The sequence below is a fragment of the Chiloscyllium plagiosum genome, unplaced genomic scaffold (genome assembly GCF_037043375.1).
Source record: "Chiloscyllium plagiosum isolate Xiang-an unplaced genomic scaffold, Cpla_swu_hap1 HiC_scaffold_12, whole genome shotgun sequence".
NCBI classification, from domain to species: Eukaryota; Metazoa; Chordata; class Chondrichthyes; order Orectolobiformes; family Hemiscylliidae; genus Chiloscyllium; species Chiloscyllium plagiosum.
Window position 1 is genome coordinate 56,681,259 of NW_028270150.1, and position 13,525 is coordinate 56,694,783.

The following is a 13,525-nucleotide window of genomic DNA, read 5'->3' on the forward strand; positions in this document are numbered from 1 at the left end:
ACCATAACCTTCACAATAATAAATTAAACAAAATAAGTATGAGGTGTAAACAAATATACTTCTGGCACATACCTTATTAATCTTTTTCAGCAAATCTTTTGTGAACCCAAAAATCTGGCAAATATTATGTTTTTATTTACTTCATACACAGATGCACTCACCAAATTATTTCCCATAAGTAAAATTCACTGACCAACTGAAAGATGAATTGTACAGAGTTTTAATCAGTGGTACTATGTCAGAGGCAATGCTATTTGACATATGACAATTTATGCCTGGATGGACGCCTTTAGCAGAAAACCTAGCTGCACTTCCCTTTGCAAAGATCCAGAATGCTGGGGCATGTTGAAATGTATCCTGCTGCCCTGACTGAAATCGGCTATTTTACATGTTATAAATCAGGTCCAGAATCTTCCCTCTCTGTACAGCTAGCACTATGAAGCCCAATGAACCATTAAGGATCTCCTTTGGCACAATATGCATTCCAACTGCAGATTAACCATTAGAAGGCAAAGGAAACAATGAACAAGAGTCCAGATCTGTCCCTTTTTTGATCAGACCTCTATGATGAAGCTTGCTGGCTGAGTTTGTTAACAATAACAATAAATAATTACCTGATTTTCATCCCATCCAGTGAGGTAGATGTTGTAGCTCAGGAAATTTGCATTGCCTCTTTCAAGCATCTGTGACTCAAGTGACTGGAGGAGGTCTGCAAACCACTCAAATGCACTTGTTTCTCGGCATAGCCAGTAGAAGTAGATCTGAGAAGAGAACATAGATCAATTCCCTCCAACTCCTTTTACCTTTCCAACTACCCATTCACAAATTATGTCCTGCCATTTTATTTGTCCCTGAGGCACAAACAATCATTTTCAAATTATTGAGAAGACCCAGATGTAGAATTCTATATCACAGAACTATTGAATGCTCAAGAAGACTTGCAATGGTTTGGTGCCCTCTTCCTCTGTTATAAAGTCTAACTGTCACTTGGAGAAAGGACTAACTCTTACTATATCTGGAATGCACATGTTCTCCTTATTAGCATAATGAACATTTACATTGACCAGGCGATTCTGGCTTTAACTGTAATTAAATATTTTGTGTTACTACTTTGCATCTCTTTTGTAGTGGTTTTTTTGTACCCAAAACTGAACACATATTCCAAGTTGAAAAATAAGAGTGTGTTGCTGAAAAGAAAGACATTTAGCAAAAGCTTTTTTGTTTTGTATTCAGCAAGAGAAGGTAGTCAAATTTCAAATGACCAGAACTATTTCTACTACTGGAGTAGAGGATGCTGATAGATTGGCAACTTGACTGATTGAAGTATGACCACAGAGAACACAGTAGGGAGCAATGGACTCTCTAGACTCTGGGCACCATAGGTGGCTCAGTGGCTGGCACTACTGCCTCACAGCACCAGGGGCCTGGGTTCAATTCCAGCCTCGGGTGACTGTCTGTGTGGAGTTTTGAACATTGCGTGGGTTTCATCTGGGTGCTCTCCAACAATCCAAAGATGTACAGATTAGATGGATTGGCCATGCTAAATTGCCCCATACTGTGCAGGTTAGGTGGATTAACCATGGGAGGTGCAGTGTTATAGGGTAAGGGAGTGGGTGTGGACTCAATGGGTCAAATGGCCTGCTTGTACACTGTGGTGATTCTATTCTATTCTACACCCCATACTTCCAGGTAATGGAGTAAAGGGACAAGGTATTAACATATTTTGGTTTTTGGCGAGAATGGATCTTTGCAAATTAAAATAGCAAGCATTAATGAGCCATGTTATGAGATTGCCTAATAATCTTAAATTTATTGTTAGTGTTGCTATTAGCACACTCAAGACTGTTCAGTAACAGTATTACGCAATTACAGAATTACTTCTAAGAACGAGCATTTTGATTTGAGTTTTGCAAGCATGGAGTGTTTGAATATGATCCTTACTCTGCTATTACCAACAGCTTTGTGGTTTTTGTGAATCATCAGATTCCTACAGTTTCCCATTGTTTTTTCCATGGCAGTGAGTTAGCTAGTCAATCATCTCAATGAGAATATGTGCAGTCTTTTTGTAAGGGAAGAGAAAGTGGTGTTAAAAAGTAGGTTTTCAATTATTTTTACAGGCCCCAGAGAACTAGGAGCTGACCCCGAAATCTTCCTACTCTTTGTGATTATTACTCTTGCCTTCCTCTCCCCACCCAACATAATTTGTTAATGGGAATTCTGGGCTGATTCCTCAGCATCAATCAGGCTAAATACATCAGCCTACCAGCATTTTTTGTTTTTATACTTATTGTTACTCTAATGGTTAGCACTGCTGCCTCACAGAACCAGGGTCCTAGGTTCAATTCCATCCTCAGCAACTGTCCATGGGAAGTTTGCATGTTCTCCCTGTGTCTGCTTGGGTTTCTCCCCGCTGCTCTGGTTTCCACCCACAGTCCAAAGATACACAGGTTAGAGTGGATTGGCCATGCTAATATGCAGGCTAGGTGGGTTAACCATAGGAAATGTAGGGGGTCGGTCTGGGTGGGGTGCAGTTTGGAGGTCAGTGTGGACTGGAAGGGGTAAGCGGCCTGTTCCCACACTGTGGCCATTCTGTATGATCCTAGTGGGCGGCACGGTGGCATAGTGGTTAGCACTGCTGCCTCACAGCGCCAGAGACCCGGGTTCAATTCCCGCCTCAGGCGACTGACTGTGTGGAGTTTGCACGTTCTCCCCGTGTCTGCGTGGGTTTCCTCTGGGTGCTTCGGTTTCCTCCCACAGTCCAAAGATGTGCAGGTCAGGTGAATTGGCCATGCTAAAATTGCCCATAGTATTAGGTAAGGAGTAAATGTAGGGGTATGGGTGGGTTACGCTTCGGCGGATCGGTGTGGACTTGTTGGGCCGAAGGGCCTGTTTCCACACTGTAATGTAATCTAATCTAATCTAAAAAAAATCTAATCTAATCTAGTGCTGGGTTCTCCCACAAGTGGAAGCATTCTTTAAAGGGTAGCACGGTGGCTCAGTGGTTAGCACTGCTGCCTCACAGCACCAGGGTCCCAGGTTTGATTCCAGCCTTGGATGACTGTCTGTGTGGAGTTTGCACGTTCTCCCTGTGTCTGCGTGGGTTTGCTCTGGTTTCCTCCCACAGTCCAAAGATGTGCAGATCAGGTGGACTGGACATGCTTAATTGCCCATAGTGGTAGGTGCATTAGTCAGAGGGGAATGGGTCTGGGTGGGTTACTTTTTGGATGGTTGGTGTGGACTGGTTGGGCCGAAGGGCCTGTTTCCACACTGTAGGGAATCTAATCTAAAACTGGTTTAGGATTAGAAATAACATCGACTGACCAGTTTTTATCTGTTCCAATACAATAACTATTCAAAATATATGACCTGCTCTATTTCTGACCATCCAGACTTAGAAATGCTTGGCCCAATTTTCCTTTTGATTGCACTTGATGGTAGTCAGGCAGCAGGCATCCTGAGATGATTTTGAATTTGCCAAACTTTCTGGCTTAGAAAATTTTCCCAAAATCAGAGATCTAGGGTTAGAGATCTCTCCCCTTTCTCACTCTACATTGGGGATTAAATGTTTGCAAGGTGCATTATGCTGTCACTGACAAGACTTCATCTACGCTACCTTTATTCCAGGTAAACTATCAGATCACAGGTTGACTACTGAGTCGATAGTCTATCTTCTTCACTGATGGCTCATCACTCTTCTTAGGAACCCAAACCCTATGGCAGTGTTGTCTTACAATGAGGGTCATGCTATTCCAAAACCATGATCAACAAAACTCATGATCTAATGACTAATGATGTACTCAAGTCTTTTGGACCTCTTGGACTATTCAGGAGGAGTTATACAGCACAGAACTGAATCATTGTCTGACTTTTTGTCATCTGCTTTTTGAAGTTTAATTTCTAATAATGAGGTGCCAATCCTATTTTACCTGCGCAACAAGACATATAAGAGGAGGAGGATGAAGTGGAGGAAGATCAAGAGAAGAATCAACCACCAATACCCCTAGTTATCCAAATCACTTTGAGATGTTTACTATTCCTCCTATTCTCACAAACAGTATACACCATCTGTCCCACAATCCATATAAAACTGTCCTTGCTGCCACCATTCAATTTCCTTCCTTCAGACCAGTCATATGACCAGTCATGCCCTCAATTCACCATAAAGGTCAATGCCTACACCAAATATAGATCAAGAAGCTTAACCCAGAAACTAAACTGCATCTGAGTCTAAATATAAGAATCATTATGAAGCAGCTTTGTACTAGTCCTTAATCTCAGTCTGTACTTGTTTGTATCTCCTAGTCCTCCAATTATATCTTCAGTTCCTACAGGAGGTGAAAAGCTGTTGGTATTTTTTGTGTGTAACCATGATTTTGAGAGCCTTAAGGATTTGGTTACAGACTGCTGCATCCTGGCATGAATCCAGAAACTTTATTCCAACTGGCTACATGCCACTAATAATAAAACGGGCAGAATAGATGGTACGGAACGGACATTGTGTCAGCCTGAGGGAAGATGCATGTGAGCAGCCCATCTTCTGTTTGCCTGTACTGCACAATCATATTTCTAGGCCTGATAATTTTGCAGGAACTTAAGATCCTTGCTGTACATTATCCTTTTACTTCTGTTGTTGTATTTTACTGTGCCTTGAGACCTGTTTTTATTTTTGTTTAAGTTCTAAGCCTTTGAATCAAAACCAAATATCAGTTACATCTCAATAATCAATTCATGCAAGCAAAATGAATCTCCTTCAGAAAATGTGTTTCTGGTATCATTACCTTTTTCAGTTTCAGATTGGGATCAGAGTGAGTGTACTTGTACCAAACCGATTTGAGGATAGATGCAAAAGGAGTAACTCCAATCCCTGCCCCAACAAGGACAGCAGTTTCATACAGAAACACATCCTCACTGGCTGTGCCAAAAGGACCATCAACTGTAATACTGAAACAACAAGTTAATGTTAAAAAGTGATCCTGCTTGTAATTGTAATCTCTTTGATAATAAAGTATCCCAACTGTTAACAGGGTCTCCCAAAGGATAAAAGGACAAGTTAGTGCTGAGAAAGTTTTGATTGATTAGCATCTCTGATAAAATGCTGGAAAGAGAGATTTCACAAAATACATTGGTCAATGTATTTGGCAGAATAATTTCAGGGTCATGAGTATTCCTGAAGAAAATCTCATGTCTTGTCAAAACATTTCATTTTACATTCATCCGGACAATTTGTAAGAAATACCAAAGTAGACAGAAAACAACATACTTGATGCTGACACAAAAAAACCCAAAAGAACTGCCAATGTGAGAACTCAGAAACAAAAACAGAAATTGCTGGAAAAATTCAACAGGTCTGGTAGCATCTATGTTGAGAAATCAGAGTTAACATTTCAGATCCAGTGATCTGTCTTCTGAACGGGGTTCACTGGACTTGAAGCGTTAACTCTGATTTCTTGACACAGATGCTGCCAGACCTGCTGAGTTTTTCCAGCAATTTTTGTTTTTGTATACTTGATGTTGGGGATCAAAGCCATCCTGCAGGATAATTGCTATCCTGAACAGACCATTTCTCAGTATATGGGCTGAAAATGTGTTGCTGGAAAAGCGCAGCAGATCAGGCAGCATCCAAGGAACAGGAGAGTCCACGTTTCGGGCATAAGCCCTTCTTCAGGAATGAGGAAAGTGCCTGACCTGCTGCGCTTTTCCAGCAACACATTTTCAGCTCTGATCTCCAGCATCTGCAGTCCTCACTTTCTCCTCGAAGATTTCTCAGTATATATCATACAACATTATGAATATATTATACAATATCATACACCATCACTTTTGGTTGTGAAAAGCACCCCGTCTGCCTCAGATTACCCTGGAAATGTAAGATAGCTCACAAGTTTGTGTAATTGCTAGCTGCTTCATATTGCTAATTTGCAGAACAATATAAGTGATATTCACCACTAACAGAATACCACCATAAAAATAAAAAGAAATTTTGCCTTTCATGCTATTTAATAATATAATTTATGCATTTCAGTGCTGGTGTTATGCTCAGCATGTAGGACGTGCACTTCAAAAATGGGTGGATCAAGGTAAGGATGAAGCAAGGTACAGGTTGGTCTGCTATAATGTTGGTTTGGCTAAAGCAAAATCAGTATAACGTGATTGATGAATTGGGGGCACTGTTTCTGAAGCACAAAATTTTAAAACTTGTGTTGGCTGGAACGCAATTACATCACCAACACTTTACGTGCTGTTTCTAAAGCCTGATTTTTCTATAATGTAGGGTTGCACAAGAATGCAATCTTGCGTTATAGAAGAACTACCTGTACTGACCATAACCAAACAGCCTGCACTGGCAGAGCCTGCAATGCAGTGTCAAACATTAGGTGTGATTCCATGATCATAACATTTGTTAATAATCCTGGATGTGCAAAGAAGTGCCACTTTAAGATTGTCATTTGAGCTTGTAATGTGGAGCACTTCTGTTACTGGAATCTACATGTATTAATAAAGGGTCCAGTTCTTCGCAGACAAAAAGAACATGTATGCACACTACATCTCTTTCAACTCAATTAAATTGATTTAGTTGTCAGGTCAATGCCTTGACCATTCAGAGTCAACCTGCCTGGTTTAGAATTCAAAGTTTGGCAGTTAAATGCTGGTTATCCTTAAGTAATGAACTCTTCATGGCAATGCATCGACCAATCAGAATCCACTTGCCAACCAATGAGCACCCGTTTATCAAGTAGTATAAATATGTTTTCCTTTTACTGTGGTATTTCTTGTGAATTGTCCTGATCAGTGCAAGGGGAAAAGCTTTGTCTTATTCTGCTATACCATCCAATGTCAGTATCGGAGTTATTACATATGGGAATTAGATTTACTGCATATATTCATATTTCAGAGATCTGAAATGTGAACTTTAATTGCTGATTGGAAAACTTGGAAGTGCTGTTAAACATCCTGCTCGGGAACATCTGTGGAGGGGAGATGAAGCACGCTCAGCTGGGTTTGAGCTGTAGGTCTGGGTTTGACCCTGGCCTCATTAACATACTGCCAACCTCCATTAATTGCATTCCACAACTCAAAGGGTTGTGGAGGGCTTGTTGCCAACAGGAGAAAATAGAACAACTCAGGACTGTCCTTGAGCTTTCAAGTAAGTACAGAGGTGTTTAGAGGTTGTTGAGTGGATGGAGAGGGTTTGTGGATTTGGTAATGGGTGCAGGGCAGAGGGAGAGGTTGTTCAGATGAGCAGAGGTCCAGCTTCGTTGTAGTGTTGAGAATAAAAGGATTGTGTCATTTTGCTTACATTTCTGGTCTTCTGCTGAATGCGAGGCAAGTAGTTCTAGTCAAACTGGCTGCCCAACCCAGCCCAGCAGATCATTACCATTACTTCAGGGGATCTGTTAATAAGCTGCAGGCTTAATTCTGGTGAGCACCTCAACTCTGAGTAGGGAAAAGGAGCCTGTACATTTTGATTCTCTCTGCCCAGTTTCCACTGAGTGGAGTAAATTAAAAACCCCTCCTTTTGTGTCAGTAAAACTGACAAACCAGAATCCATAGGAATAGCCCTATCATCAGTGTTCTGACTAGGTAGCAATCTGCATGATGAGGGAAACTTGGGAATTCAGTTCCCAGAAATCTACCCCCTGTTCGCACAGCAGCTTCTTACTGGGAGTGTCAGTTTGGGGAAATCAAACTTCAAATAACTTATGGAATGTATACCGTAATTATGAAAAGATCATAAAGACAAACAGAAATAATATTAAGTAGATGAATCCAGATTGTGCGTTCCCTCACCTGGGGAGTTTCCATGCTTCTTGGAATTCCTTTTGGTCTCCACCACATACTTTGAACAAACTGTCTGTCCAGTCTCCTACTATTCTCACATGAATGCTGAAGTGGTCTTCTTCTGGAGAGGAAGTCAATGTGAAGGGGTGCCATTCTAACCTTGAAATCTTTGAACATTGGACAAAAACATATTGACCGACCTCCATCTTAAAACCTCGCTTCTTCATCTGCAGTTCCAGCACTTTAGAGGGATGGGTAACAACCTGTGAAGAGAAACAACTTTGAGCAAATGGCAAATGAGTGGACAATTAAACACAATAGCAAGCAATTCCTGCCTAATTTTGTTTCCCTTACAGAAAATCCTCTGTAACATAAATCTATCAGTAGAAAATTTGTTTTGCCTTTCATAGGATCATTGTTATAGTTGCCTCTAACATGTCCATTCCTTCAACCAGCCCACAGAGGCCAAACCACCTCTAGAACATTTCCCTTTGGCTGGCCCTGGATTCACCTTTTCCCCTCATTTATTTCCCATGTTTCCTCAATCCCTCTCTGAGTGAATCTTGTCCATGGGGACTAATTTCTGCACTCTTAATTCTATCTGCACTAAAATGCTGACAGCTCAACTTCTCCTCTTTGTTGCCACGTTGTCCAAAATTATTAATGCTTTTCTTCTTCAGGTGTGTCTCTTTCTCCCTTAAATCTGCTGTTATCACCCTATTCCTCAAAAAATCCTCAAAATGCCACTATCTTTTAACACCATCTCCAATGTCTCCTTCCTCTCCAAAGGCCTTGTTTATTTGGTCTAAAATCCATTTCCATCCTTCCCAGCATATGAATGTTTGAATCCTTTATCAATATGATATACTGAACAATAAAATCTCAAATCATATCTGGTGTGACTGAGATGAGTAAATTTTCCCTTCTTATCTTTGAACCCTGTACATAGTTTGTGACATAATGGACCATACAATCTTCTTCCGACACTTCTCCACTGCCGTCCAGTTGAGTGGGACAGCTGTCACTTGGTTATATTCTTATTGTCAAACCACAACTGGAGAATTGTTTCCAATTGTTTCTCTTCCACTCTTACTTTGTTACCTTTGAAATCTCCTAGGAATCTAATCTTGGCCCCAAACTTTTCTCATCTGTGTGCTGCCCTTGGTGATATTGAAAGCACAGAGTTAGTTTTCACATGTACAAAACTCCCAGCTCTACCACTATGGCTAACTTATCAGACTACTTATCCAATATCTAGTAATGGTTGAGAACAAATTTTCTATGATTAAAGATTGGTAAAATTGAAGTGATTGATCTCAGTCTCCACGTAAACTTCTGTTTCATTAAAACAGGCAGAAGTCTGAGAAAATTCAGTCCACTCAGACAATGTTGTCACACTTGATCCCAAGATCAGTTACCTTTTTCATTTTTGAGGCAAATGCTCATTTCCACTTTCATAACATTACCAACTTTTCTCCTATTTTACTCATCTGCTACTGAATCCTTTGTTTATATCCTTGTTACATGTAAACTTTGTAATTGCCATGGACTCTTTCCTGCTTTCCCACATTCTATTCTCCATCTTGCTGTCTAAGAGTGCTCTGCTACCTGTTCCTCTATCATTCCTTTGCTCATTTGGCTCCCAAACAAACAATGTGTTGATTTTAAAACTCTAATTCCTGTTTTCAAATCCTTCCATATCATTCTTCCCTATCTTTGTAATCTCTTTCAGCCCAGAACCCTTCAAGATACCAGTGTTCCTCTAATCCTGGCTTCTCGAGGACCCCAATTTTTGTTAGTGGTAGTCATACCTTCAATTGCCCAAACTCTAATCTCTGAAATACCCTCCCTGAACTTCTTCACCTCTTTACCTCTCAGACCTCCTGAGTGAAACTCCTTAAATCTACCTTTTGAACATGTTTTTGGTCATCTGACCCAATCTGACAGTAGGCCAAAAAAGGACACACAGTATTTTGATCTTAACACTGCTGTGAAACATTTTGTGAAATTTTATATTAAATATAAGATGTTGCAACTTCAGTGTGAATGAGAAAGTACATTGTATGTACATATCACATGCTGTCAAGTATTATTTGTCCCTTTTTTGTCTTTTTTAAAAGATGTATTTTCTGTCCTTTCTCTTTCTCTCTTCTCAATCACATCTCATCCACTTCCCGCACCTCCACCCTCGAACCCCATCCCTCCAACTGCAACAAGGACAAAACCCCCCCCGGTCCTCACCTTTCACCCCTCCATATACATTACATCATCTTCTGCCATTTCCGCTACCTACAAATGGAACCCACCGCCAGAGATATATTTCCCTCCCCACCCCATCCGCTTTCCGTAAAGACCGTTCCCTCCGCAACTACCTCGTCTGGCCCACACCCCCAACAACCCACCCTCCCCTACCAGCACCTTCCCTTGCCACCGCAGGAATTGCAAAACCTGCGCCCACACCTCCCCCCTTCCCTCCGTCCAAGGCCCTAAATGAGACTTCCACATCCATCAAAGTTGCACCTACACTTCCACATATGTCATTTACTGTATCTGTTGCTTCCGGTGTGGTCTCCTCTATACTGGGGAGGCAGGATGCCTACTTGCAGGGCATTTCAGAGAATATCTGTGGGCACTTGCACCAACCAACCCCACCACCCTGTGGCCAAACACTTCAACTCCTCCTCCCACTCCGCCAAGGGCATGTAGATCCTGGGCCTCCTCCATCGCCACATCCTAACCATCCGACACCTAGAGGAAGAATGCCTCATTTTCCACCTTGGGACCCTCCAACCCCAGGGCATCAATGTGGACTGCACCAGTTTCCACATTTCCCCTCCCCCCCCATCTTATCCCAATTCCAACCTTCCAGCTTAGTACCGCCTTATGACCTGTCCCACTTGTCAATCTTCCTTCTCACCTATCCATTCCACCTCCCTCTGACCTATCACATTTACCCCCACTTCTATCCACCCACTGCACTGTCAGCTACCTTCCCCCAGCCCCAACGCCCTCCCATTTATCTCTCCACCCCCAAGGCTCCAGCCTCATTCCTGAGGAAGGGCTTTTGCCCAAAACATCGATTCTCCTACTCCTCGGATGCTGTCTGACTTGCTGTGCTTTTCCAACACCACACTCTTGACTCTAATCTCCAGCATCTGCAGTCCTCACTTTGTGGTAAATATTTGTGGTAATGCTAGACATGATCAAATAAACTTCAATTGAACATTTGCTTACCTTTGTGATTACAACTTTCTGATGAGACCGACAAAACCGCACAAGTCTCTCACAAACATACAAGAACATGGGGCCCACCACCCATTTCCATGTCTGTAAAGAAGATCAATTGGTTTAGTTAGAATAGCGAAAACAATTCAATGTGATTGCATTCTCTCAACTAAATATTATCATTGAAAAGTGATGCAAAGACAGATGTACCATTGGAGGATTCCCTGAGAAAACAGGCACAGGACACTGTTTGATACTCCCCCATTCCACATACTTATCCTTGCAAAAGGTAGCATTATGGTTGTGTAGACTGCCTTCTGTTTGACCACGAACGATTCGCCTGTTGGTTGAAGCACAAAATATTTGCTTTGTAAGAAAGTTTTAAAGAGATTTTGAGCTTTTTTAAAATTAAATATCAGCATATGAAATACTATTGATGCAAAAAGTGCTGGAGACCCTCAGGAATCCAGCAGCATCTGTGGAGAGGGAAACAGAGTTAATTTTTTGAGTCCAATCACTCCGTTCTGAAGACGTGTTCAGACTCAAGATATTAATTCTTTTCTGTGTCCACAGATGCTGTTAGAACTGTGGAGTTTATCCAGCACTTTCTACTGTTACGAAGATGTGGGTGTACCTTTGAGAGTTAAAAGCAGCAGAACTACTGGATACAGCACCAAGTGTTCTCAATAAGGCAACAATGTATGTAACATTGGGTTGAACAACTCAAGTAGCTTGTTGCCTGGAGACACCGTACTGTGGGCGGTACGGTGGCACAGTGGTTAGCACTGCTGCCTCACAGCGCCAGAGACCCGGGTTCAGTTCCCGCCTCAGGTGACTGACTGTGTGGAGTTTGCACATTCTCCCCGTGTTGCGTGGGTTTCCTCCGGGTCCTCCGGTTTCCTCCCACAATCCAAAGATGTGAATTCCAAAGGTGAATTGACCATGCTAAATTGCCCGTAGTGTTATGTAAGGGGTAAATGTAGGGGTATGGGTGGGTTACGCTTCGGCGGGTCGGTGTGGACTTGTTGGGCCGAAGGGCCTGTTTCCACACTGTAAGTAATCTAATCTAAAAACAAATTTGAATCTGGCCACTCAATTTAAATTTTACCCTGTTAAAAATGCCATTTTCCAATTAAGTCTGAATTGGGTAAATTGACAATCTTAAAAGCCAATGACACAATCTGATGCTCTAGGGTATAAAACAGGGGGGAAATTGAACTGTTAGAACATAGAACATAGAAGAATACAGCAGTACAGGCCTTTTGGCCCTCGATGTTGCGCCGATCCAAGCCCACCTAACTTACACGAGCCCACTATCCTCCATATGCCTATCCAATACCTGTTTAAATGCCCATAAAGAGGGAGAGTCCACCACTGCTACTGGCAGGGCATTCCATGAACTCACGACTTGCTGAGTAAAGAATCTACCCCTAACATCTGTCCTATACCTACCACCCCTTAATTTAAAGCTATGCCCCCTCGTAATAGCTGACTCCATACGTGGAAAAAAGGTTCTCATGGTCAATCATATCTAAACCCCTAATCATCTTGTACACCTCTATCAAGTCACCCCTAAACCTTCTTTTCTCCAATGAAAACAGCCCCAAGTGCCTCAGACTTTCCTCATACGATCTTCCTACCATACCAGGCAACATCCTGGTAAACCTCCTCTGCACCCATTCCAGTGCCTCCACATCCTTCCTATAGTATGGCGACCAAAACCGCACACAATACTCCAGATGCGGCCGCACCAGAGTCTTATACAACTGCAACATGACCTCAGGGCTCCCGGAACTCAATTCCTCGACCAATAAAAGCCAGTATGCCATATGCCTTCTTCACCGCACTATTTACCTGGGTGGCAACTTTCAGGGATCTGTGTACATGGACACCAAGATCCCTCTGCTCATCCACACGACCAAGTATCTGATCATTAGCCCAGTACCCCATCTTTTTGTTACTCTTACCAAAGTGAATCACCTCACACTTACCCACATTGAACTCCATTTGCCACCTTTCTGCCCAGCTCTGCAGCTTATCTATATCCAGCTGTAACCTGACACATCCTTCCTCACTGTCAACAACTCCACCGACTTTCGTATCATCCGCAAACTTGCTCACCCAACCTTCTAGCCCCTCCTCCAGGTCATTTATAAAAATGACAAACAGCAATGGTCCCAAAACAGATCCTTGCGGAACACTGCTAGTAACTGCACTCCAAGATGAACCTTTACCATCAACTACTACCCTCTGTCTTCTTCCAGCCAGCCAATTCCTAATCCAAACCTCCAACTCACCCTCAATGCTATACCTCCGTATTTTTTGCAGTAGCCTACCATGGGGAACCTTATCAAACGCCTTACTAAAATCCATATACACCACATCTACCGCTTTATCCTCGTCCACCTCCTTAGTCACCTTCTCAAAGAATTCAATAAGGTTTGTGAGGCACGACCTGCCCTTCACAAAACCATGCTGACTATCCTTGATCACATTATTCCTATCCAAATGTTTATAATCC

At 42.2% G+C, this 13,525-nt stretch overlaps 1 protein-coding gene across 3 annotated transcripts in view; it reads right to left on the bottom strand.

The window, feature by feature from the left end:
- Positions 1-13,525, bottom strand: part of cybb (cytochrome b-245, beta polypeptide (chronic granulomatous disease)) — a 47,118-nt gene that overhangs the window by 11,989 nt on the left and 21,604 nt on the right. For all 3 annotated transcript variants that reach the window (XM_087992849.1, XM_043700813.2, XM_087992850.1), the window contains exons 7-11: positions 11,215-11,344; positions 11,014-11,106; positions 7,789-8,042; positions 4,779-4,941; positions 615-761 (exon numbers count right to left, since the gene is read on the bottom strand). In XM_087992849.1, coding sequence (XP_087848975.1) covers positions 615-761; positions 4,779-4,941; positions 7,789-8,042; positions 11,014-11,106; positions 11,215-11,344 — 787 coding nt within the window. The remainder of the gene's footprint in view (positions 1-614; positions 762-4,778; positions 4,942-7,788; positions 8,043-11,013; positions 11,107-11,214; positions 11,345-13,525) is intronic.